The 27,751-nt window shown below is 42.2% G+C and overlaps 1 protein-coding gene across 4 annotated transcripts; it reads right to left on the bottom strand.

The window, feature by feature from the left end:
- Window positions 1-1,860: 1,860 nt before the first annotated feature.
- LOC122768000 (poly(rC)-binding protein 4-like) lies at window positions 1,861-27,223 on the bottom strand. Of its 4 annotated transcripts, none has more exons than XM_044023597.1 (14): window positions 27,118-27,223; window positions 16,329-16,658; window positions 15,815-15,838; window positions 15,271-15,303; window positions 14,947-15,063; window positions 14,519-14,650; window positions 14,319-14,447; window positions 14,058-14,132; window positions 12,632-12,703; window positions 12,056-12,097; window positions 11,744-11,822; window positions 11,383-11,438; window positions 6,876-7,045; window positions 1,861-5,804 (listed from the first exon to the last, which is right to left on the bottom strand). In XM_044023597.1, exons 2-14 carry the CDS (start codon window positions 16,464-16,466, stop codon window positions 5,375-5,377), a joined length of 1,497 nt encoding a protein of 498 aa, XP_043879532.1. In that variant the 5' UTR covers window positions 16,467-16,658; window positions 27,118-27,223; the 3' UTR covers window positions 1,861-5,374. The 4 variants fall into 4 exon arrangements, 3 of the variants coding, with proteins under 3 accessions (XP_043879532.1, XP_043879533.1, XP_043879534.1); XM_044023599.1 differs by lacking the exon at window positions 1,861-5,804 and adding an exon at window positions 5,881-6,058; XR_006360263.1 differs by lacking the exon at window positions 1,861-5,804 and adding an exon at window positions 6,299-6,682 and having other exon boundaries at window positions 6,725-7,045.
- Between the last annotated feature and the right edge of the window lie 528 nt (window positions 27,224-27,751).

Below are 27,751 nucleotides of genomic sequence, written 5' to 3'. Positions count from 1 at the left end.
CAAATTCAGAGAAATAATAATTAATGAAGTATAAGATTTAGATTTAGATGTCATCATGTTGGGGCGTGTCCTGCTGGAGCTCATTGAAATGAAGTGTAGGGTCCAAAATTTGAAAAAACAAATGTCAACATGTAAATCTATGAGATTTTCAATCTAACTGAAATCGACCCAAGGGGGCGGGGCTACTGTTTTTTTGGGGGGGAAAGTGAAACTCCAGCTGTTGATTGGACAATATGATTAAGAGAGCGGCAAAATAAACACTTTTTTATGAGTGTTTATTTATAAAAATACTACTACTATAAACGTATTTATAGTAGTTCTAGGCTGAGGGAGGGCGGGGCACTATCACAGCCCGACACACCAAAATCGTCACCCGACAACTTCTATCTGACTGTGACCGACTTCTGGGGGCGAAGGAGGCGGAAGAAGAGGAGGAGGAGTCTGGCAGAGAGAGAGAGGAAGGAGGAGGAGAGTGGGAGGAGCCATTGAACAATATGGTGATTAAATAACCTGCTGTCTGCAGCGAGGAGGAGGAGGAGGAATTAAAATGGATGTGTTTGGTTTGACAAACGGAAACATAAACCATCTTTTTCTTTGCTGTAGTACATGTGCCAGGCCTGTGAGAGGCGCTGTGACAGAGGAGAAGACGACATTTTACACGTCACAGATATAAATACTTTACACACACACAGATGCTCCAAAGATCTGACAAGGCAATCACAAAACCTTATCCATCATGACTGACAGGTGGGCGTGTGTGTAGTATTGGATTTTGTTGCATTTAAAGGCGGAGACACAGGACGAATGAAAGAAGCAGCATCTGTGTGTGTGTGTTAACAGAATCACATGTCATTTAGCAGACGCTTTTATCCGAGGCGACTTAAGTACAACCTGCCGGGGGTGGAGTTGAACTTGCGACCACGAAGTCTTTTGCACACAGTGTACTGGTCTGAACCACTGAGCTACACATGCCCTTTCTCTGTGATTAAACACAAACACACAACTTTGTTTTCATTTATTTATTTATTAGAACATGAAGAAAACAGAGAATCACAAACACTGAAATGCAAAAACAAAGATGGATGATTATGTTTTCATGTTCAAGTGCAATAATACAGTTTTCATAACCGTGAACGTGTGAATGTGTGAATGTGTGTGTGCTCACTGCTGCCTCGTATGGCGTTGCAGTGTGGTCAGATTCAGTGACCCTAGTGCATGCTGGGAGTTTGGTGCATGACCAGTGAAAAAAAAAAAAGTTTCTATGAATGAAGAAAAATAAAAACGTTTGTTTCTGTTTTAGTCCCAAAGTTTATATTTTCAGATTATCTTAAACTGATTAGCTGCAACCCTCAAGTGGAGTATAAAGCACACACACATGCACACGCGGGCACACACACACGCGGGCGCGCGCACACACACACACAGTGTTTGCATAGACATCAATTCAAGTTGCACTCATGCAAAAACAAACGTAAACAAATACAGTGAGTGAGGAGACGTGTGTGTGTGTGTGTGTGTGTGTGTGTGGTCACAGGTGAAAACAAACAGAAACATCTGGTTATTAGCATTCATTATACAGTGATAATAATTATTACTATTATTATTATTATTATTATAATGTTGTTGTTGTTGTTTTGTTCAAAGAGTTTTTACCTGCAGCCATTTTAGGAAGATTCTTTTTTTCTAAAACACTATAAGTTAAAAAAAATAATTTAATAATCAACACATTTTTAAATGTGAACGACGACAACAACACAACAAAACAGTCGCATACATGTTATAGAAAAGCTCAGTGTTAGAAACTCTCTGAGGGAATATTTCACATTATTCAATACATGTGTGAGTATACAAGAGAGAGAAAGCTGCTAAAGTCTTTATGGCTTTTAAAGTTTCCACCGCACCAACAACATCAACCAACTCTGACGGAGTCTCTGACAAAGTCTCTGACGGAGTCTCTGACAAAGTCTCTGACGGAGTCTCCGCGACAAGGGCAACAAACAAAACTCACACACACACACACAGAGTTCAGACGAAGACAGAGTGAAGTGGGATTATTGGAAAATGATGATGTCATAGGTTGGATTATTGTCTGTCCAGGCTCCGCCTCCTTCAGAGTCTGCATTTGGAGGCTGAGTGTGTCACAGTGTCTGATGACGCTTTTCCATTACACTACACTTCTAACTCAACAGTAAGCAGTGACAGAACCTGCTGTTTGTTTTAGTTCCTGCTCTGACGAGGTTCAGATGATACTAACATGTAACGTCAGACTGCCGGCCTCTGATTGGTCAGAGAGTGTCATCACTGAAGAATCACGAGCGCGACATCAAAGTCAACGATGTCACTGTAGATCAAAATTAAGAGACTTAAAAAAGTTCATCTGCAACATTCAGTAAATGTGTTTTCAGAGAGGAGTGTGGAGGATTCAGAGACGGCAGTGACTGAACGACCATTCTGTCAACTAATGATTCTAATGATTCTAATGATTCACTTTCACCCAAAACAACTGCTTTACAAGTTTACTCGTTTGTGTTTGTGTCGTGGAGACAAAACCACGTCACCAGAGTTTCACACAGACATGCTGTGAAACCGCCCACGTGGAGGAGGAGCTATGAAGTCATGGAAAACAAGTCGAGTTAGAAGTGTGTGATGGAAAACAGTGAATAGTCTCAGCCCAGAAATGCGTGTTTTTTCCGTCCACGGCTAACAAACAAAACTAACATTTAAATATAATTACCAGGCTTTACATGAACATATGTTAAAAAAATAAATTTATTCAAAACCGCTATGTGCTGTTAGCTCTGTTGCTCGGCGACCTGTGAAACGAGACACAGCTTTACAGTAAAACAGGGAACTGCTCCTTTAAAAAAGTCAAATGTTACCTGAAGTTTTGTTTGTTTGTCTCTTTGCGAATTGTCTTTGCACACAGAGACGTAAACACGCGAGGAATGAGTGACCCTGAGGTTCATTTCTGCTCACAGTGACTCAGCAAAACTGCTGCTGTACACGATTGTCTGAGGAAAGAAATGTCGGAAACATCACACACAAGCTCGTGTGATCGCGAATCTGACACGACTGCAAACGTGATCGCAAAAAAACCCATGACAAAGCTGTACGATATGAAACTAAACTGGAACCAGTTCCTCGTTGGTTCCAAATGATCAGACGTCATATGACTCTGGTTACGCCGCCATGTTGGCAGGAAAAAAAACGTGTGAAAAATTTACTTCGGAAGAGTTCACTGTCACTTTAAGTATGCTAATGCTTACACTGCCCCCTGGTGCTTTTCACCAGTACAGACATCATTACAACATTTTCAACCTTCTGATAAACTTCCTCTGACACGTCACAATAAAAGCATGTAAAAACGTAAATTAGCTCTGGAGTCTTTAACGAAGCTGAAGTTAGAAGTTTAAGTTAGTTAAGTTTAAGTTTAAGTTTAAGTTAGTTAAATTCACAGCTTGCTGGTCGCTAAGGGGAAACTTAACTAACAATGATTGTGTACCTACATTTGTACATTCATGGCTAATATAGCAGCTGCTAACTGGTCATGTTGGCTAATGTAGCAGCTGCTAACTGGTCATGTTAGCTAATGTGGCAGCTGCTAACTGGTCATGTTGGCTAATATAGTAGCAGCTGCTAACAGGTCATGTTAGTTAATGTAGCAGCTGCTAACTGGTTATGTTGGCTAATGCAGCAGCAGCTAACTGGTCATGTTAGCTAATGTAGCAGCTGCTAACTGGTCATGTTGGCTAATATAGCAGCAGCTGCTAACAGGTCATGTTAGTTAATGTAGCAGCTGCTAACTGGTTATGTTGGCTAATGTAGCAGCTGCTAACTGATCTGTTAGCATTAGCAGCTGTGGTATTTTGCGAACAGAAACAGCATTAGCGACACATTTATGCTTATAAATTAAACAAACGCGACATAAGTGTGATTAACGGTAAAATCCAGAGTTGCGACTGCAGGTGGAATATAGCGTTAAATCACTGCTAATGCACGTATTCATTATTTTGCACGAGTATCAATAAAAGTATTGATAAGCACTATGAGTATCTGTATAATCCTAATGATACTCAACCCATGATATAAATATTGATATTTAAGAGTTTAAACGTTGTCTTATAATTCAATATTTTCTACATGAATTATTATCTTTGGTTTTTTACGACCCTTGATGTTTTTTCACTGAGGTCGGGTTCACACTGGTTTTTACACAAACGCTGCCTTTGAAAATCATAAAACATCTATTTTTTACATACCAAGAAACAGCTGAGAAAATATTATAACTGTTAAAATACAGTGGTGTAAACCTTTTCACAGGAGGCAGATTTATTCTCTCCCTCACATATACTCAACAAACACTGGTTTAGTGAAAGTAGGGTGGGCTCTAAAAATAATAATAATAATAACAATAATAATAACGTACAAGGAAAAAAGCCACAAGAAAAACTCAAACAAAAAGCAAACCATTACAAAATTCTACTTTCATTTCACCTACATCTGACTTAATTATTGATATCAAATACTAATTCATTTTTCTAAGATTTTAACCCTTTAAATGCCAGGTTTTGGTCATGACGTCACCATGTTTAGATGACTTTTTTTTCAATATACAACATGCAAAGTAAAAAAAAAAATGAATGTCAATAATTAGCAGCAACACTTACACAGTGCCATCTAGTGGAAATAGCATGTTTTCCTGCTGGAGATTAATAAAAAGGATCAGGTCCATGGTAAAAACCCAGATATAATCAAATGCATGTTTTATGTTTTAATGTAAGGGATGAAAAAATGCAGTTTGAATGAGTTTCAAAAGGACATTTTTGTCCTTAAGGGTCTGATTGTAACACTTGTTTTAGTAGGACTGTAGGAACAAAGAAAACATCCATATATGAATATGTATGAACACATGAACATAGTCCTTCAGGGTTAACATGGAGTGAGAGATAAAGTGACTCATTATTATTATTTAATCATTTTCTACACACTCTACTGCACACACACACCCTGGTTTATACAGCAGAACATCCTCCATGTACCACTGATGGTGCATGTACCACAGTTTGAGAACCATGGCTCTGTTGGTCCATTAAAGCTTTGTTGAAATAAAAAGAAATGCTTCAGTTCTTTTACTTTGAAACAAGAACAGGATGTGACATAACGAGCCGCGTCCAGTGTGAACCCGAGCTTCCACTGACGTAGAGCCTACGTCAAAAAAACCTGATTCTTAGCAACAAACCTGATCATAAATAAACATTTTCCACTGATCCCACTTTGTTCAGTTCAGACGAATCAATAAGAAAAAAAAAGAGAAAAGACAAAATACAAATGCCCTCCATCTGAGAAAAACCCCACCTCTGACCTCTGACCTTCATCAGTATGGAGCAAACTTCTGTCGCTCAGGCTTCTTCATCCCATTGGCTGACGTGGAAATCTTAGTGGTGTAGGACGCCAGTGCCGCTGCCGCCGCCGCCGCCGCCGCAGCGTGAGCCTGGACCGGGACGTTCGCTCCCGACGCCACTGAGCCCGGTAACATGGGAGCCACCGCCGCAGAGGGCGTGGACAGCGCTAGGTACGGGAAGGATTTCACTCCCAGGAGGCTGGAGAGGGGGAGGGCGTAGGGAGCGCCCAGGATGGGAGCGTGGGGCAGCGCGGCGCCCATCGCTGCCAGGGAGGAGGAGGAGGAGGAAGAGGAGGAGGAGGACGAGGTAGAGGCGGGGGGAGCAGGCTGGGTGAAGCTCATGGTCAGGTCAACGGGAGACGACATGGAGGAGGACTGGGCGGTGGATTTGGCTGTCTCTAAACTGGAGGACGGGGGACAGGAAGTGGAAGGGAGGAGGGAGGAGGGAGGAGGGGGAGTTTTGGATGGAGAAGGGTTAAAGGGTTAAATCAAAGACATGTTAAAAAAATAAAAATAAAAACTCAACCAAAGAGGAAACTTTGGAGAATAAAAGGTAAACAAAGTGAAATGATAAGACGGGCGTGTTTTTGTTGTTGTTTTGTAACAGATTATTGTGGGAGTTCACTGCACAGATGGAGGGTGTGGCTGAGGGAGGGGCTTAGGGAGGAGGGAACAAGACCATTGTCGACACATTAGCATGAAAAACAAACAATCATGACATCATTTCTGGATTTAGTGTGACCTTTTAAAGTCCTATTCTGAATCTACTTTTCCACGACACAGGCCCAGCACGGCTTGACTCATAGCTCCTCCTCCACGTGGGCGGAGTCATCGCAGCACGACTGCGTGAAACTGTGGTGACATTGTTTTCTACGCAACACAAACGAGTGACTGAATCATTCGCCTGCATGACTCACTCACTCACTCACTCACTCACTCATCACTCTGGTTCCATGTCGTGGAAAAGCACCACTAGTTAAACTTAAACTCCAGGTTCTCCTGTTTCCTCTCAGTCCAAAACATGCAGATGAAAGAATGAGGTAAACTGGACTGTGAGTGAGAGAGTTTGTCCCTCAGTCATGAATTTGCATATTAATGACCTTTAACCTTTTACTCTCTGACCTTTAACCTTTCACTCTCTGAACTTCAACCTTTCACTCAACGACGTTCAACATTTCACTCTCTGACCTTTAATCTTTCACTCTCTGACCTTTAACCTTTCACTCTGACCTTTAACCTTTCACTCTCTGACCTTCAACCTTTCACTCTCTGACCTTTAACCTTTCACTCTGACCTTCAGCCTTTCACTCTCTGACCTTTAACCTTTGATGTAGAGGGTCTTGTTATATAACCTCAGATTAAATGTCATGTGGTCAAACCAAGATGACTGAGGTTTTCGAGACGTTCAGGAAACCAACAGGCTCCTCCTCCTCTGGCTCCTTTGGCTCCTCCTCCTCCAGCCTCAGGTGCTTACCACGCAGTAATGAGGTAGTGTGCCAGGTTGATGGCGACGTGTGAGCCGCTGATGGAGACGTGACGATCACTGCTGCTGTCCATCTGACTGCCGATCTTGATCTGAGCTCCTGACACCTGACGGATCTCGTTTATCTTGGAGCCTTGGCGACCGATGATAGAGCCAATCAGCTGTGAGAGGGGGAGGAGCCAGAGAGGAGTTTTCTTACTTAATAACACACTGATGTTAAACTGAAATCTGTAAACCACTCACTCTCTCACACCAAAAATCAGTGATTTTAGCTGCTGGTCCTCTGCTGCCTCGTGTGGTCACTTTGTGTCACTGAGGTTAATCTGAACAAAGGATTTTAAACACTGAAGTGACAAAATAACACATTTGAACTTAGTGATGGAGGTAGCAGTGGATCAACAACTCCTGTGTGTGATGTTAAAATCACTGATTCTCTCTGTGGACTTTGGTGTGGGAGAGTGAGTGATTTTCTGAGTCTCCACACAACAAGACATTTACCGTCACAACGACTCTGGAGCTGTTAAATTAAGGTAAAATCCTGCATAGTTCTCCTTTAAAGCTGAGGAGGAAGAGGGCGGAGAGAGAGGCCTATTTCTGAGCGAACCCCTGCTGCTGTGGTGATGTGTGTGTGTGAGAGGGTGATGTTTAAGCTGCTCAGTGACTCACACAAACAAACATATCACACACGTTCATGCAGCAGCTTTAAGCTGCTGTGTTACACTGCTCTGCTCTTTACCTCACACACTCACTGTGTATGTACAAACATGCTAAAACTGCTCAGTGTTAAGCTGGAAGGCGACAGCAGCAGCAGCAGCAGCAGAAGCAGCAGCAGTAGAAGCAGCAGAAGCAGCAGCAGCAGCAGCACAGAGGTGTTGATTATCTATTCAGTTTCCCATGAAGGCGTGACCCCGCCCTCGTCCTCTGCTCGTGTTAGAAAACACTAACAGAGCCTCCAAACACAAGAAAACATGAACAGTCTTTGTGGTCGTTGTTTTAAAAACACTGCTATACATTCAGAGTAAGTCTCCAGGAAATGAGAAGGACATTACATTGTAATGTCCTTCGAAGTCATGGAAACCAGACTGTGTGTGTAAACTAAAGGTCGCAGCTTTGACCTCGTAAACATGTCCATCAAATGTCAAACGTCCTTGAGTGAGACACACTTATCAGTGTCATCAGTTCTGCTTCACTGACTGGAAACATGTAACACGCCAAAGCAGCCAGTCGTGAGCTGCTGTGTGTGTGTGTGTGTGTGTGTATATATATGTATGTATGGCTGTAGAACTGAATATATGTACAGTATATCTAACTGACAGGACTTGGCATGTGTACGTCTCATTACCATAACTACCATAACAAGTTTGCTATCTGAATATATATCTATATCTATATATATAAAATTCAAAAACTATGGACTGGCGATCTGTCCAGGGTGTGTCTCTGCCGTTCACCCTATGAATGTATTAACAATTCTACAGCCATAAAATTCACCTTAAATATGGTGACTTATGTTGAACATCCTGGGCTTCTCTCCCTCCCGACAATACAACTTTTCTGTACAAGTCTTACTGTTTTTGTTTGTCTTTAGTCGTGTTGTGTCACCAAACATCTGAGACCCAAACACGACCCCAGCGTATGAGGAAAGACTACAAGGCTGCGGTCTGCTCTGGAGGCCTGGACCAGCCCCGACCCCCACTCCTGCACCACGCCCAGAGTGGAGGCGCCACAAGCGGTGTGAGAGGAAACAGAAGAGGGGCAATCGCGGAGGTATCCGAGCCAGGCTAGGGGCTAGCCCTCACAAGCCGGCCATCCCAACCATCGTGCTGGCCAACGTACGCTCCCTGGACAATAAAATGGACTACATACGGCTCCTAAGGAATACCCAGAGGAATGTGAGAGACTGCTGTTTTTACGGAAACATGGCTGAATGACACAGTCCCGGGCCGCGCCATTCGACTTGAGAGGCTAACATGCCATCCGGCAGACAGCCCTAATCGAAGGGGGTAAGACACACGGGGGGGGCTCTGTGTTTACATCAACGACGCGTGCTGTCGGGACGCTGTTGTAGTGAATAAGCACTGCTCACCACTAGTAGAGCTCATGATCATAAAGTGTCGGGTCTGTAGAGGCACTAAAGGACTGTTTTAACACTACAGACTGGGAGGTGTTCAAACAAGCTGCCTCCCACAACTCCACCACCGTCCTCCAGGAGTACACTGACACCGTCACTGCATACATCACCAAATGACCATTGATGAGGTAACTGTCCTCAAGACGTATTCGGGCCAACCAGAAGCCATGGATGACAGGGGAGGTCTACAGGCTCTTGAAGGCTTGGAACGCTGCCTTCAAAGCAGGAGACCAGGTCGGCCTGAGGACAGCAAGGGCCAACCTGTCATGCGGCATCAGAGAGGCAAAGAGGCAGTACTCCAGGAGGATAGCCCACGGCTTCAGTGACAGGGCTACAGACAATCACTACAAGCCCCCACAGACCTGTGACAGCTCCACCTCTCTGCTAAATGAGCTGAACAGATTGCTCCTCCCTCCCTACACCCCTTCCAGTTCGCAAACCGGTCAAATCGCTCGACCGAGGATCCCATCGCCCTCCACCCAGCCCTCACACATCTGGACAATAAAGACTCAGCACCATCACCTTGAACATGGGGGCCCCCCAGGGATCTGTGCTGAGCCCCCTCCTCTTCACCCTGCTGACCCACAACTGCACACCACTGCACAACTCCAACCTCCTCATCAAGTTTGCGCACAACACAACCGTGGTAGGTCTCATCAGTAACAATGATGAGACAAATTACAGGAGTGAGGTGAGCCATGTGACCTCGTGGTGCGTGCACAACAACCTCTCTCTGAATGTGGAGAAGACAAAAGAGATTGTTGTGGACTTCTGGAGAGCGCACACCCAACACCCCCCTCTGACCATCAACGGCGCTGCTGTGGAGAGGGTGAGCAGCAACAAGTTCCTCGGTGTGCATGTCTCAGAGGATCTCTCCTGGACAACCAACACCTCATCACTGGCCAGGAAGGCTCACCAATGCCTCCACTTCCTCCGCAAACTAAGAGCTGGAGCCCCGCCACCCATCATGTGCACCTTCTAGAGGGGTACGATCGAGAGCGTCCTGTCAAGCTGCATCACGGTGTGGTATGGCGCCTGCACTGCATCATGCCAAAGGACGCTTCAGCGCCTCGATGAGAACAGCGGAGAAGATCACAGGCACCTCTCACCCCACCCTCCAAGAGCTGTACAACACCCGCCTCACTCGCAAAGCCACCCACATTGCAGGAGATCCCACCCACCCTTCACAGCCTCTTCAGCCTGCTGCCATCAGGGAGGAGACTTTGATATGGTGACTTATGTTGACTTAAATATGATGACTTATGTTGACTTAAATATGGTGACTTATGTTGACTTAAATATGATAACTCATGTTGACTTAAATATGGTGACTTATGTTGACTTAAATATGGTGACTTATGTTGACTTAAATATGATAACTCATGTTGACTTAAATATGGTGACTTATGTTGACTTAAATACGGTGCCTTAAATATAGTGACTTAAATATGGTGACTTAAATATAGTGACATAAATATAGTAATTTAAATATGGTGACTTAAATATAGTGATTTAAATATAGTGACTTAAATATGGTGACTTAAATATAGTGACATAAATATAGTAATTTAAATATGGTGATTTAAATATGGTGACTTAAATATAGTGATTTAAATAGTGACTTAAATATAGTGATTTAAATACAGTGACTTAAATATAGTGATTAAATATAGTGACTAAATATAGTGATTTAAATATAATGACTTAAATATAGTGATTAAATATAGTGACTTAAATATAGTGATTAAATATAGTGACTTCAATATAGTAATTAAATATTGTGACTTAGATATAGTGATTTAAATATAGTGACTTAAATAAAGTGATTATATATAGTGACTTAAATATAATGACTTAAATATAGTGATTAAATATGACTTAAATATAGATTAAATATAGTGACTTAAATATAGTGATTTAAATATGATTAAATATAGTGACTTAAATATAGTGATTTAAATATGATTAAATATAGTGATTAAATATACTGACTTAAATACTTAAATATAGTGATTTAAATATGATTAAATATAGTGATTAAATATACTGACTTAAATACTTAAATATAGTGATTAAATATAGTGCTTAAATATAGTGATTAAATATAGTGACTTAAACATAGTGATTAAATATAGTGACTTAAATATAATGACTTAAATATAGTGATTAAATATAGTGACTTAAATATAGTGACTTAAATATAATGACTTAAATATAGTGATTAAATATAGTGATTAAATATAGTGACTTAAATATAGTGACTTAAATATAATGACTTAAATATAGTGATTAAATATAGTGACTTAAATACAGTGATTAAATATAGTGACTTAATATGGAGACCCAGATTCTCTTGTGAACACGTACATCGTTTGGAATGAGGAGCTCCTGAGATGATGTTTGGGAAGAAGCTTCAACAGCACCTGAGAAAAAAAAAACACATTTGATTTGTATTTTCTTACATTTAAATATTGTGACTTAAATATTGTGATAATATTGTGATAAAATATGGTGATAATATCGTGACTTTAATATTGTTATGTTACCACAAATATATGTATACACATACAGTTATTACTATTTTATTATTAGCTTCTATTACTTTGTATTTGTACATATTTGTTTGTCCCCTGACTGAGACAAATATTATTATTATTATGTTATTTATGAACATATGTTTCCATGAACATGTGTTCACTGGTGTGTGTGTATGTATGTCCATACATACCAGACAGAACCTGTGAAGCTGATTGGCTGATGGGAGTCAGGCCCTGCTGTTGCAGTGAGAACTGGTGCAGCTTTGCTAACTGAAATACAGAAAAAAGGTTCATATATATATATATATATATATATATATATATATATATATATATATATATATATATATATATATATATATGTATATGTATGTATAAATATATACATATATACACATATATACATACATATGTACTGTTTATAAGTATATATGTTACTAAGAGAATAAATAACTCTGTGATTTAAGCAAATGAGGCACTGCTTGTCTTGGAGTGGAGCTCACCTCTGCATGTGGGATGCTGTAGTGACTCTGTACTGCATATGTCTATAACACACACACACACACACACACAACAGGTCTCAGTGACTTTTAACTATAATTAGATAACATGATGAACGTGTTCACGTCTTCATCTCACTGTGAGACAGACTTTTCCAACAGAAAAAAACACTCACTCTCCCACACCAAACCCCATAGAGAAAATCAGTGATTTTAACATCACACACACAGGAGTCGTTGATCCATTGCTGCCTCCATCACTAGGTTCAAATGTCACTTGAGCATTTAAAATATTTAATTTAGACTGAACTCAGTGACACAAAGTGACCACACGAGGCAGCAGTGGTCACTGATTTTCTCTATGGGGAAATCACTGATTTTCTCTGTGGGGTTTGGTGTGGGAGAGTGAGTGGTTTACAAACTTCAGTTTCCTGTTGCAAAAGTCTGTCTCACAGTGAGATAAAGATGTGATCATGTGACATAGATAAAATAGATTTAGTAAAAGAACTCTCTCTCAAAAAACAAAAAGTTATTTTCATGTTGGTTTTGCTGCATTTTCAGTCAGTCGTCCTCACTCACCTGCTGCAGATCCACTCCTCCCTGTGTCACTGAGAACAGAGGATGTGAACCAAAGTCTGACGCCTCAAACACCTTCAGCCAATGAGAAGACAACACCAGTTAGAGCTCCGCCCTCCACCATCATCACTCATCATCTCTCCATCATCCCTCCATCATATCTCCATCATCTCTCCATCATATCTCCATCATCTCTCCATCATTCCACCTACATCACTCCATCATCCCCACTATCATCTCTCCATCATTCCACATCATCTCTCTATCATCCCTTCATCATCTCTTTATCATCTCTCCATCATCCCACCATCATCACTCCATCATCTCTCCATCATTCCATCATAATCTGCCATCATTCCACCATCATCTCTCAATCATTCCACCATCATCACTCCATCATCTCTCCATCATCCCTCCATCATCCCCAACATCATCTCTCCATCATCCCTCATCATCTCTCCATCATCCCTCATCATCTCTCATCCTTCCATCATCCCTCCATCATCTCTCCATTATCCCTCCATCATCCCTCCATCATCACTCCATCATCCCCACATCATCACTCCATCATCTCTCCATCATCTCTCATCATCATCCATCATCACTCCATCATCCCACCATCATCTCTCATCATCTCTCTATCATCTCTCAGTCATCCTGCCATCATCTCTACATCATCCTTCCATCATCCCTCCACCACCCTTCCATCATCCCACCATCATCCCTCCATCATCCCTCCATCATCCCCACTATCATCTCCATCATCCCCATCATCTCTCCATCATTCCACCATCATCCCTTCATCATCATCCTTCCATCATTCCACCATCATCCTCCATCATCTCTCCATCATCCCACCATCATCCTCCATCATCTCTCCATCATCCCACTATCATCTCTCCATCATTCCACCATCATCTCTATCATCCTTCCATCATTCCACCATCATCCCTCCATCATCTCTCCATCATCATTCCATCATCCCTCCATCATCTCCATCATCCACCATCATCTCTTCATAATCCATCTATCATCTCTCAGTCATCCCTCCATCATCTCTACATCATCCTTCCATCATCCCTCCATCATCCTTCCATCATCCCACCATCATCTCTCCATCATCCCACCATCATCCCTCCATCATCCCCACCATCATCTCTCCATTATCTCTCCATCATCCCTCCATCATTCCTCCATCTTCTCCATCCCTCTCTATTTCCTGCACCCCTCTGTCTCCATCACGCACACACACACACACACAGTATATATATATATATATATATATATATATATATATATATATATATGTATATATATACAGGTTTATATTTGTGATTCATTCATTCTTTTTTTTTAATCCGTTGACAGCTCTAATAAATATACACGTGAGATGTTGCTGATGATGCGGTTGCCGTGGCGATGCACTCACCTGGTTTCCTGTGAGCAGCACGGTGCCGGGCGTCGGGCTCGGTCTGTACGGGATCGTCGCTCCCTTCGGCGGCGACTGCAGCGACGGACGAACAGGAAACAACACACACACACAACAGCTGTTGATCCACTGCTGCCTCCAGCACTCAAATAAGTCATTTTGTGATTTTTAAACATTTTCATTCAGACTCCTTTTATTGACACAAAGTGACCACACGAGGCAGCAGTGGACCAGCAGCACTGATTTGCTGGACACTCGTACCTCTACGATGACCGTGCAGATGAGTTTGACACAATGGATGATGGCGTCCTGGCTCCCTGATATCGTCACCTCTCTCTCTGTGGAGTTGGGGAGGAGGTCACCTGCCACCTGCACCTGCGCACCTGTCGTCTGAACACACACACACACGTGTCAAACAAACTGGACCTTACTCTCATCCTCTCACTCTTTCACCCTCTCACCTCTCGGATCTCCTTGATCTTCGAGCCACCTTTCCCGATGAGGGAGCCACACTGACTCGCCGGGATCACCAGCCGCAACGTGACCGGAGGTTTACTGGTTACTGTGCCGTTAACTAGCAACACTGCCAGGTCCTGGGGGGAGAGGGGGAGAGGGGGAGAGAGAGAGACATGAACATATACTAAAAATATCATTATTTAAACTGAATTGTATCAGTTGAGTCTATAGTTCAGTTACTAAAATTTATTTTACAACACACTCACACCAAACCTCATAGAGAAAATCAGTGATTTTAGCTGCAGGGACACAGGAGCTGCTGCTCCTCTGCTGCCTCGTGTGGTCACTTTGTGCCACTGAGTTAAGTCTAAATTAAATATTTTAAAAGACACATTTTTAACTCAGTGATAGAGGTGTGTGTGTGTGTGAGTACCTCCTCCAGTTTAAATGTGATCATGGTGAAAGCTGTGAACACACAGTCTGTTGGACCAGTGATGGTGATGATCCTCTCAGGACAGGAACCTTCAGAGATGTTGATCCTTGCACTGCTCTGTGGGGGACAAGGGGAGAGGAGGAGGTGGAGAGAGGAGGGAGGAGTGCAGGAGGAGAGGTGATTTTGAGGAGAAGGAAAGAAGAATGCCAGGAAATGGAGGAGAGGAAAGCGTGAGATTTATCATCAGTAAGAATAAAAGTGAGGGAGGAGAAGAAGGAGCGCATCTACTGTATGTGTGTGTGTGTGTGTTTGTATGTGTCTCACCTCTTCTCTTATTCTCTTCACAGTTTCTCCTTTCTGTGGAAACAAACAAACAAACAAACAAACAAGGTTCATGTGTTTTGTGCAGATTTCTTTGAATGATTTTAACTTTGTGACGTTTGAGATCATCATCATTTCTCCATGTTATTCAGTGTTTAGTGAAGAATCAGGAGCTCAGCTCTGATCGTGTGTTACAATCATTCAGAGAATATTAATAAAGTCAGAGGAGAGAGAAAAGACCCCGGAGCAGCTTCATCTCCACACTTTTCTTCCATAATCTCATTCCCACACCTGTGCTGCTTCACGGGTTTAATCTGGAAAGGAGGGTTGTTGTTGTGAGCGCTGCACACACACACACACACACACACACGCACACACACACACACTGTTTGAACGTCTGACACACTGTTAATCCACTGTTCACGGTGACGCTGAGTGTGTTCATGTCACATTTCATTATCTTGTCTTAAGTTTTGACTTAATTTTTGATTTATTTATATATGCACATACATAAAGATATATACTTGTTTTTAAATAAGTCACTCACCTTCCCGATGATGCTTCCGACTTCCTGAGGAGAGAATACAAACAGTGTTGCCTTTAGCATTTTTAGCATCAGAATGACACACTTGACACTAAGGGAGAACATTTTTGACTTAAAAATCTGTTTATATTTCATATACTGTGAGTTTGACTCAGCTACCTGAGCTAGCTTAGCTTGTGAAGCTAATAATGTGCTGCTAATGGTTGTTAAACAATGTTCGAAACAGCCAGCTCTGATTTAGCTAACCTACCTTGTAAAGCTAATAAACACAGAGGCTCCGGTCACTAAATATGACTTAGTAAAGTTAGTAGCTAATGCTAGGTAAACAATGGTCCCCGTTTTACTAATTTAGCTTCTAAAGCTAATAATGTCTTATCCAGGCCCCAGTCACAAAATCTGACTTAGCTAAGTTAGCTAACTTAGCTTAGCTAGTATATGTTGTATTTGAGACTTTGTTGTTTTTTTGTGAACAATAAAGAAAAAATAGAAACCATCACTCACTCACTCACTCACTCACCTTTCCGTGCATGAGAAGGCGCAGTGTGAGTGTGACTCCCATGACCCCGTCGCCAAACTCCCGTTCACAGCTCATGGTGGACGTGGGCGTGGATGTGGACGTGGACGTGTGTTTGGATTTGGTTGCTGGGAGACGCATGAAGGTCTGATGTCCTGAGGCGAATGGATCTGTCCAGAACACCACAGAGAACCTTCAAGAGGAACCCAACGAGGATCCCTGAAGAGTCCTGGAGCTGTGGGAGGACAGACTGGCGTGGGAGGACAGACTGGCGTGGGAGGACAGACCGGCGTGGGGTCAAAGTTTAATCCTCGTTCCTGTTCCTCTTTAACTCTGTAAGAAAGAGAAAGAACATGAAGATGAGGACGAGAAGACGAGAGGACACAATCACTCAGTGGTGATTAGCACTGAGTGTGTATGTGTGTGTGTGTGTGTTGATGTGTCGTCTGGAGAACAGCATTAAAGGCATCTGTCAAGGATCTTCAGGTACACAGGCGTGTGTGTGTGTGTGTGTGTGCGTGCGTGCGTGTGTGTGTGTGTGTGTGTGTGTGCATTTCCATTAGCACAGAGAGTGTCTGCACCTCCCAGTCTCATAAAAAATACACAATCTGCTGAAGTAGGTCATGATGCAGGCGGTCTGCCATGGTAGATGAAGAGAGTCTGATGACAACACACACACACACACACACACAGATGAGAGATGGAAGAAGATGAAAGTGAAACTGCTCTTTTTTTTAGTTACATTCATGTTTCTTAGCGTGTGTGTTTTTGTAAACCACTGACTCACACACACACAATCACTCTCTCACACCAAAGCTCATAGAGAAAATCAGTGATTTTAACATCACACACACACAGGAGTCGTTGATCCACTGCTGCCTCCATCACTAACTTCTAATGTCTGATTTTTGTCACTGTTTGAAATCCTTTGTTCAGATTGACCTCAGTGATACAAAGTGACCACACGAGGCAGCAGAGGACCAGCAGCTCTTCTGTAAAATCACTGGTTTTCTCTCTGAGGTTTGGTGTGGGAGAGTGAGTGGTTTACAAACTTACAAAGACGCAGATATGGTAGAACAGCAGAGTACTGAGTCTGTGTGTGTGTGTGTGTGTGTGTGTGTGTGTGGGAGAGAGAGGGATGTGGGGGTGCAAATCCAGAGTGTATGAATTATTGAGGCTCCTTCAGCAGGACGTTAACCTCTGTGGTTTAACTCACACACACACACACACACACTGTGCTGAAGGTCACACTGAGACTAAAAATCTGTCCACTCACATTATGTGGACGGACAGTGGGCGTGGCTAACAGTGTGTGCTGCTGTGATCGTCGAGGTTATTTACTCGTGTTCATATATTATACACGCTCCATAAAAACAATATTATAACATTTCACTTCATCATCAACATCAGCAAGAATGTGTGTCTGAATAACTGATCCTGTAACATAAAACTGTCACTGGTATCTCGCTGACGTGGTCATCAGGCACCGCCCACACCCCGCCCACACCCCGCCCACCCAGTGAAGGTACCGTTCCTGACCCGGGACATTTTTACATCCTGTGACGACGAGTGGTTTCCTCACAGGACTCACTTCAAATCAATGTTATTCTGTGTGTGTGTGAGAATACTAACAACAACAGCAACAACAACAACAACCACAACAACAACAACAACAGCAACAACAGCAAGAGGGAAAAAGTTCTGTCTGTGAGCGTTAGTGATGATGTCACTTCCTGTCTCAGGTGAGCTTTCCTCTGCGGACATGATGTCACATGACTTAGAATACATTACTTTATACTGATTAGCTTTAATTAAATCACAGTTTTTATTGATGTCGATGACAAAGTCAGCTCTGACCTTTGCTGTGAGCGCCCCCTGCTGCTGAGACACAGACACTCACTCTCAGTGAAAATGGAACATTTGATGATTTTATGTAATAAAATCTTCGTCGGTTTACGACATATCCACGTCACATGATCACGTCTTTACCTCTCTATGAGGTTTGGTGTGGGAGAGTGAGTTCTTTACACACGTCAGTTTCCACATCTTCTAATAAAAACCCACAAACCGTCCCTTTGAGCATCCTAGCATTAGCCTGTCTGTGTAATTACAGTGATTATCAGCATCACATGACAGGAAATGACCTCCCTCTCTCTCCCCTTCTGTCATTCGCCCACTCTCACTTTCTCTCTGTTCCCAGAATGTTAGAGATTAAGATAAAGGAGAAGGAGAAGAAGGAGGAGAAGAAGGAGAAGAAGGAGGAGAAGGAGGAGGAGAAGAAGGAGAAGGAGAAGGAGAATGGATGAGGAAAATAAACAATAACACAAACATAGTGAATACATGTATCGTGTTACATTTGCATGAATAACAGCTCTGAGGTGGTGGGAGGGGCCACCATGAAGGCTTGTTCCGGCCCTGCAGACAGTAACAGACGAGCAGAGACACAGACAGGAAGTCTTTATCACATTAGACCAGAGCAGCCGATCACTGAGCCTTTGACCTGATCCATCATCTCCTGAGCTGTGATGATGTCACACAATTACACCTGACATCATTTTAGTGGGCGGAGACACCGTGATGTCATCAAATAATAACATACACCCCGTGTGTCTGTGTGTGTACATGTCTCCGCGCTGATCTTTGACCTCACATAGGTTTGAAGGACATGTGGTGTCTCACTTAGGTGATTCATTACTCCCATCATGCACCTCTCCTCTCTGTTCATCTGTCCTCTCCTCTTGTCCTTAAATCCTTCCCTGTCTCCTCCACCCTTTCTTCTCTGTTATATGACCTGACCATCACTTCTCTCTGTCCTTCCTCATCCATCCTCTCAGGCGCCCGCCCTCCCCCTGTCTGTGTGTCTGTCTGTCTGCCTCCATGCACTAATGACTCAGAGAACCTGAGACCACCCGAGAGACAGAGAGAGAGACAGAGAGAGAGACAGATCAATAACCTTTAACGGGAAGCTGCTCTCAGTTTGTTATACTGTATATCTGTAACACACACACACACACTCACACACACACACACACACACACACACACACACACACACACACACACACACACACACACACACAAATCAAATACAATAGAATCACTAGCCTAGCTTAGATAGACAGAGGCTAGTTAGCTGGACTGAAACTCACAGAAGTATGTGTGTGTGTGTGTGTGTGTGTGTGTGTGTGTGTGTGTGTGTGTGTGTGTGTGTGTGTGGTGTGTGAATGGGGTGGAGTGGCTCAGTGGTTAAGACCGGTACCCTGTGTGCGAAAGACATCATGGTCGCAAGTTCGACTCCATCCCTGGCTGATTGTACTCAATTCCATTGTAAGTTGCTTTGGATAAAAGCGTCTGCAAAATGACATGTAATGTAATGTAATGTAATCTAGGTCAGTAATCAATTTCCCAACAGCTCACTCTGATCTAATTATAGAACAGGAGTTTATTGAGAATAAGAGAGAGATAGACAGACAGAGACAGACAGACAGAGAGAGACAGACAGACAGAGAGAGACAGATGGACAGAGAAAGACCACCAGCAACCGACCAAATCAAGGAGGATATCGGCAAAACCCCCCCCATCCACCACCCTACAGCCACAGACCAACACCCCTCTAGGCCCAGAGGATGCCACTACTCCCCACACCACCACCCTACAGCCACCCCCGGCAGAGGCCACAGCCTCTACTAGCCACGCCTTCAGTCTACCATCGCATCCAAAACCCAGTCAGACCCCACACCTCGTCAAGCACTAATCCACAGGAGCAGCAATCACAGAGCCACAGCTATGCACAGGCAGTCCGGAGCTCCACCACTGAGCTGACAGACATCCAGCAGATGCTGAACTTACTATGTTCACAGCTGATGGGTGAGATAGAAGACACACCACACAGACATACACTCGATAAAAGAAAACATGTTCTTATGCGCGATATACATACCCCCCTCGGAATCCCAATACTTTAAAGAACACTGTTTCTCAGAGGCTAGATGATATCAGTCACTGCCAGACCCAGGGTAAGATCCTGGTCTGCGGGGACATCAATGCTAGAACAGGCACTGCACCGGACAACATTAATAACCACAGAGGCATTAACTTCATCACAACAGCCCAGGAATAATTATGACAAAAACATCAACCAAATACTACAGCTGTGCCGATCACTAGGACTGTACATCGTTAATGGTAGGCAATGAGGAGACTCTTTTGGGAGACACACACACAGCAGCACCGTCGACTACATGATAACAGACATAGAGCCTGATCACCTCAGAGCCTCTACAGTCAGTCCTCTGACCCCCCATCAGACCACATCAACATCACCCTGTACCTAAAACACAACAAAACACACTACACAATAGAAGAGGACAACAAACTACATAACACTGAACAACCCTATAGATGGACTGAAAACAGCCAAGACCAGGACCAACATGCAGTTCATTCAATAATAAACACATTCCTCACTCAAACATATCTACATAACAAAGAAGGAATGAATCTAGCCGTGAGGGATAGAAACCTAATCTTTGATCAAAAACAAGTGGTTTGACTCAGAATGCAAAAACCTCAGAAAAACACTTAGGAAACTATCAAACCAAAAGCATAGAGAACCAGACAACCAGGAGATAAGACATCAATACTGACAAACACAAAAACAATATCACCACACCATCAGATCAAAGAAAACACAACACATCAAACAACAACTCACCGAAATGGAAGAAGCGATAGATTCCAATCAATTCTGGAAAAACTGGAAACAACTCAACAAACCCGACAAAGAAGAATTGGCTATCCAAATGTACAGTCCAATCACACTTAACCCAGCCCAAAAGGGTATCTCCAAAAAACTACAAATCTTAGAACCGATCATAAAAGACCAACAAAACCCTCTAGATTTCCCTAGAACACAAACAGAACTCCATGAAACAATTAAGGCTCTACAGCAGAAAAAAGCCTGTGGTGTTGATGGCATATTAAACCAAATGATCAAATATGCAGACAGACAACTCCACACAGCACTGTTGAAATGATTCAACATGGTGTTGAGTGGGGGACATTGTCCCGACATCTGGAGACAGGGACTAATAACGGCCATCTTCAAAAATGGAGATAAATTAGACCCTAACAACTACAGAGGGATATGTGTCAGCAGCAACCTGGGGAAGATGTTCTGCTCAATGATCAACAGCAGATTACAGCGATACCTCGCTAATCTCAATATCCTCAGACACAGTCAAACAAAATAAATCAAAAATATCTTCCTGTTTGTAGACTTTGAAAAAGTATGGGACTCAATCTGGCACGAGGGCGTCCTGCTCCAATTATTACAGAAAAACCTACGACATCATCAAAACAATGTACCTTAACAATAAGTGTGCAGTCAAAATCCAAGACAACACAACAGGCTTTTTCTCCCAGAACTGAGGATTAATGCAAGGAAAGTCTGAGCCCAACACTTTTCAACATCTACACAAATCAACGAGCAAAAACATTAGATGAGTCGTCAACTCCAGGCCTCTTCCTGAACAACACACACATCAAATGTCTCTGGTATGCAGATGATCTAGTGCTGCTGTCCAACTGCTGAAGAGGGACTACAACAGCTCCTAGACCTGAAGAGGGACTACAACAGCTCCTAGACCACCTTCAACAACTCTGTCAGTCAACAAGAAGAAAACTAAGATCATGGTGTTTCAGAGTGAGAGAAACAGACCTCAGTTCACGCTGAGCACACAAACACTTACATAAACACTAACACATACACATGTACACAAACACATACACATACACATACACATACACATACACTTACACAAACACATACACATACACATACACATACACATACACATACATACACAAACACTTACACATACACATACACTTACATACACATACACATACACAAACACAAACACAAACACATACACAAACACAAACACAAACACATACACTTACACTTACACAAACACTTACACATACACATACACATACACATACACATACACATACACAAATAATGCATGTAGAGCTGAACTGGACCAGTTTCCGCTCCTTATTGACATCCAGAAAAGAGCCATCTCATTCTCAACACCTCCAAACTAGTGACCACGCCTCAGATCACCACCAAGCCTTACACAGCCAAGAGAGCAACATAGAGAGGAGTGGCCTCAGTCAGCTGGTCCGGAGGCTGACCACCACCAACCCTCCCCTGCCTCAAAACACCCCCCAAAATATCTGAAGACCCTGACCCCATACAGGAGAAGTGACCACAGGCCGACACAGACAGACCTGGCAACCAAGAGAGGACAGACAGACGTGCACTTCTTACTACACTGCCACACAAACAAAGACCTGAGAGACTCGGTTTTCCCCAAAATCTGCAACAATACAGTGAATTTGAAAACATCCCAGACAAAGCAGCATTACAGTTTGTCCTGGGAGAGAAAAGTAAATGCACCATGAAGCACAATGTGTGTCAAGCTGCCAGAGAGAGAGACAGAGAGACTGAGGGACAGCCAGTCAAGAGAGAAGAGCAGCTAACCTACTGAACAGCTACTCTCTGTATTTACTACTCATAATATGGGTGTTTATACAGATATTGTTCATATTGTATATAGTGTGTGAATAAGAGTGTATGAACAATGTTGATAAATGTAAGATGTACATTACCATGACGATAAATACCTTTTTGATTTGATTGAGAGAGACAGACAGACAAAGAGAGACAGACAGTCAGAGACAGACAGACAGACAGAGAGAGAGAGAGAGACAGTCAGAGAGAGACAGACAGTCAGAGAGAGACAGATAGTCAGAGAGAGACAGACAGTCAGAGACAGACGGACAGAGAGTCAGAGACAGACAGACAGAGAGAGAGAGACAGTCAGAGAGAGACAGATCAGAGAGAGACAGACAGACAGAGAGAGACAGACAGTCAGAGACAGACAGAGAGAGAGACAGTCAGAGAGAGACAGACAGTCAGAGAGACAGATAGTCAGAGAGAGACAGACAGTCAGAGACAGACGGACAGACAGTCAGAGAGAGACAGACAGTCAGAGAGAGAGAGCGAGGCTGTGGTCAGATGACGGTCAGTCGTCCTCTTATCTTTCCCAGTAAATCTCAGTTTTTAAAGAACACCAAACCTCATAGAGAAAATCTGTGATTTTAACACACACACACACACACACACACACACACACACACACACTGCTGCCTCCATCACTAAGTTCAACTGTTTGATTTAGTCACTTCAGTGTTCGAAATCCTTCATTCAGATTGACCTCAGTGACACAGAGTGACCACACGAGGCAGCAGAGGACCAGCAGCTCCTGTGTGTGTGATGTTAAAATCACTGATTTTCTCTATGAGCTTTGGTGTGGGAGAGTGAGTGGTTTACTAAAGTGAGATAAAGATGTGATCATGTGACACAGATATTAAGATGTTTTTTTGTTCCTGGTATTTGTTTCATCCATGTTTTCGGCTGTTTCTGAGCAGCAGGGGGCGCTAACAGCACATTAACTGCTGTGTGTGTGTTTCTCACTGAAATATCTTTATTGATAACAATTAGACTAATGTAGGAAACGTCTGTGGGAATGATTTACTGAAGTCTCTCTCTCTCATTAGCAGATTAAAAAAGGAGAGTATACATCTTCCCTCATTACTCCTCCTTCACCTCAGCTGTGTGGGACTGAAACTTCTCTTTTTTCTTTCTTCTTATTTTTCTTCCCCCACTCACTGAAATATTCATATTTTATTTCTGTAGAAATGAGCTGCACCTTCAGACCTCAAGAACATCAGAACTCAAGAACATCAGAACTCAAGAATATCAGAACTCAAGAACGTCAGAACTCAAGAACATCAGACTCAAGAACATAAAAACTCAATCAGAACTCAAGAACATCACAACTCAAGAACATCACAACTCAAGAATATCAGAACTCAGAACATCAGAAGAACATCAGAACTTAAGAACTTAAGAACATAAGAACTCAAGAACATTAGAACTCAAGAACATAAAAACTCAAGAACATCAGAACTCAAGAACATCAGAACTCAAGAACTCAAGAACTCAAGAACTCAAGAACATCAGAACATAAGAACATCAGAATTCAAAACATAAGAACATCAGAATTTTAAATATAAGAACATCAGAACTCAAGAACAATAGAACTCAAGAACATAAGAACTCAAGAATATCAGAACTCAAGAACATCAGAACTCAAGAATATCAGAACTCAAGAATATCAGAACTCAAGATCATAAGAACTCAAGAACATAAGAACTCAAGAATATCAGAACTCAAGAACATCAGAACTGAAGACTATCAGAACTCAAGAATATCAGAACTCAAGATCATAAAAACAAACATCAGAACTCAGAACTCAAGAACTCAAGAACTCAGAACATAAGAACATCAAGAAAACATAAGAACATCAGAACTCAAGAACTCAAGAACATCAGAACATCAGAACATCAGAACATCAGAACATCAGAATTTAAAACATAAGAACATCAGAATTCAAAACATAAGAACATCAGAATTTAAAACATAAGAACATCAGAACTTAAGAACATCAGAACTCAAGATCATAAGAACTCAAGAACATAAAAACTCAAGAACATCAGAACTCAAGAACTTAAGAACATCAGAACTCAAGAACTTAAGAACATCAGAACTCAAGAACATAAACATCAAAAAACATAAGAACATCAGAACTTAAGAACATCAGAACCTAAGAACATCAGAACTCAAGAACATAATCACTCAAGAATATCAGAACTCAAGAACATCAGAACTCAAGAACTCAAACTCAAGAATATCAGAACTCAAGATCATAAGAACTCAAGAACATAAAAACTCAAGAACTCAAGAACATCAGAACTCAAGAACATTAGAACTCAAGAACATCAGAACTCAAGAACATCAGAACTCAAGAACATCAGAACTCAAGAACTAACTCAAGAACTCAAGAACTCAAGAACTCAAGAACATCAGAACATCAGAACATCAGAACTCAAGAACTCAAGAACATCAGAACATCAGAATTTAAAACATAAGAACATCAGAACTCAAGAACATCAGAACTCAAGAACATAAGAACATCAGAATTCAAAACATAAGAACATCAGAACTTAAGAACATCAGAACTTAAGAACTTAAGAACTTAAGAACTTAAGAACATCAGAACTCAAGAACTCAAGAACATCAGAACTCAAGAACATAAGAACTCAAGAACATCAGAACTTAAGAACATCAGAACATCACAACATCAGAACTCAAGAACATCAGAACTCAAGAACTCAAGACCTCAAGACCTTAAGACCTTAAGACCTTAAGAACATCAGAAATCAAGAACATCAGAAATCAAGAACATCATAACTCAACTACTCAAGACCTCAAGACCATCAGAACTCAAGAACTCAAGACCTCAAGACCATCAGAACTCAAGAACATCATAACTCAACTACTCAAGACCTCAAGACCATCAGAACTCAAGAACTCAAGACCTCAAGACCATCAGAACTCAAGAACATCAGAACAAAAGACCATCAGAACTCAAGAACATCAAAACTCAAGACCTCAAGAACATCAGAACTCAAGAACATCAGAACTTAAGAACATCAGAACTCAAGAACATCAGAACTTAAAACAATGTTTCTACACTTCTACACAAAATGTACAGATTATTATGTTAATCTGATTGAAATTAAACTAATAATGTGGTTGAAGACAAAGACGACAGAAGATGACCAGAAAGGACAACAGAAGACAGAAGACAACAGAAGACGACCAGAGAAGACAACAGAAGAAAGACCAGAGAAGACAACAGAAGACAACAGAAGACGACCAGAGAAGACAACGAAAGACAAGAATACAACAAAAGACAAGAATACAACAAAAGACAGAAGACAACATAAGACAACCAAAAACAATAGAAGACAGAAGACAACCGAAGACAGAGATGGAGACAAGGGTCAGCTTTGTCACAGGAGAGGGGGAGGAGCCAGGACACAGTGCAGCTGTGTGTGTGTGTTAATAAAAGGGGAAACATTCATTTCATGCTTTCTCTGTTTTTCGTCTTCTTCACATAATTTGAGCATTCATGACACAATAGCGCCTCTGAGTGGTGGAGGATGTTGTTGTCTCTGAAGTCCATGAACTTTTTACCATTATAGATTTTCCACCACAAACTCATCACGTCCATCTTCAGCTCGTCACTTTACAAAAGACTTGTCAGTCTGTGTCAGTTTGAGTCGGCGATATCTACGTCACATGATCACGTCTTTATCTCACTGTTAGACAGACGTTTGTTAACCACTCACTCTCCCACACCAAAGTCCACAGAGAAAACCAGTGATTTTAACATCACACACACAGGAGCTGCTGATCCACTGCTGCCTCCATCACTGAGTTCATTTAAAAATCTACCATCAGACATTTCAGTGACACAAAGTGACCACACGAGGCAGCAGAGGAGCAGCAGCTCCTGTGTGTGTGATGTTAAAATCACTCATTTTCTCTATGGACTTTGGTGTGGGAGAGTGAGCGGTTTACAAACTTCAGTTTCCTGTTGGAGCACATGAGATCACCTGATACACACACACACACACACACACACACACACACCATCCACATAGACTAACGTGTGCGTGCATGTGTGTGTATGTGTGTGTGTGCATACACACACATACACACATACACACACATCATAATTATTATGTTGTTGATGATGAAGAAGAAGAAGAAGATGATGACGGTGAAGATGAAGATGAGTGGAGACTCTTACCGTGAAAAACAGGAAGAAGATGAAAAAACCCCTGGATTCAAATGATTAATCCTTAGTTTCAGTCCGCATCGTCAGAGTGAGAGAGGGAGAGAGAGGAGGAGACTGCTGCTGACAGAGAGAGAGAGAGAGAGAGAGCTGCTGACAGAGAGAGAGAGAGAGAGAGGAGGAGACTGCTGCTGACAGAGAGAGCGAGGGAGGGAGGGAGAGAGGAGGAGACTGCAGCTGACAGAGAGAGAGCTCCTCCTCCTTCATCCAATGAGAAACAGAGACGTTCATTGTTACTCTCTCTCTTTCTCTCTCATCCTTCCTGTTTTTCTTCATCTCTGCTGCCATCTGCAGCAGAACAGAGGAAACTACAGAGGAACCTGCAGAGGAACCTACAGAGGAACATACAGAGGAACCTACAGAGGAACCTGAGGAACCTAAAGAGGAAATGACAGAGGAACATACAGAGGAACCTAAAGAGGAAACTAAAGAGGAAATGACAGAGGAACATACAGAGGAACCTAAAGAGGAAATGACAGAGGAACCTACAGAGGAACCTGCAGACAAAACTACAGAGGAACCTACAGAGGAACATTACATTACATTACATGTCATTTAGCAGACGCTTTTATCCAAAGCGACTTACAAA

The sequence above is a fragment of the Solea senegalensis genome, linkage group LG4 (assembly GCF_019176455.1).
Source record: "Solea senegalensis isolate Sse05_10M linkage group LG4, IFAPA_SoseM_1, whole genome shotgun sequence".
Lineage (NCBI taxonomy): Eukaryota > Metazoa > Chordata > Actinopteri > Pleuronectiformes > Soleidae > Solea > Solea senegalensis.
Note: the sequence above shows the minus strand (reverse complement) of the source record. Positions and strands in the feature narration are given on the sequence as shown.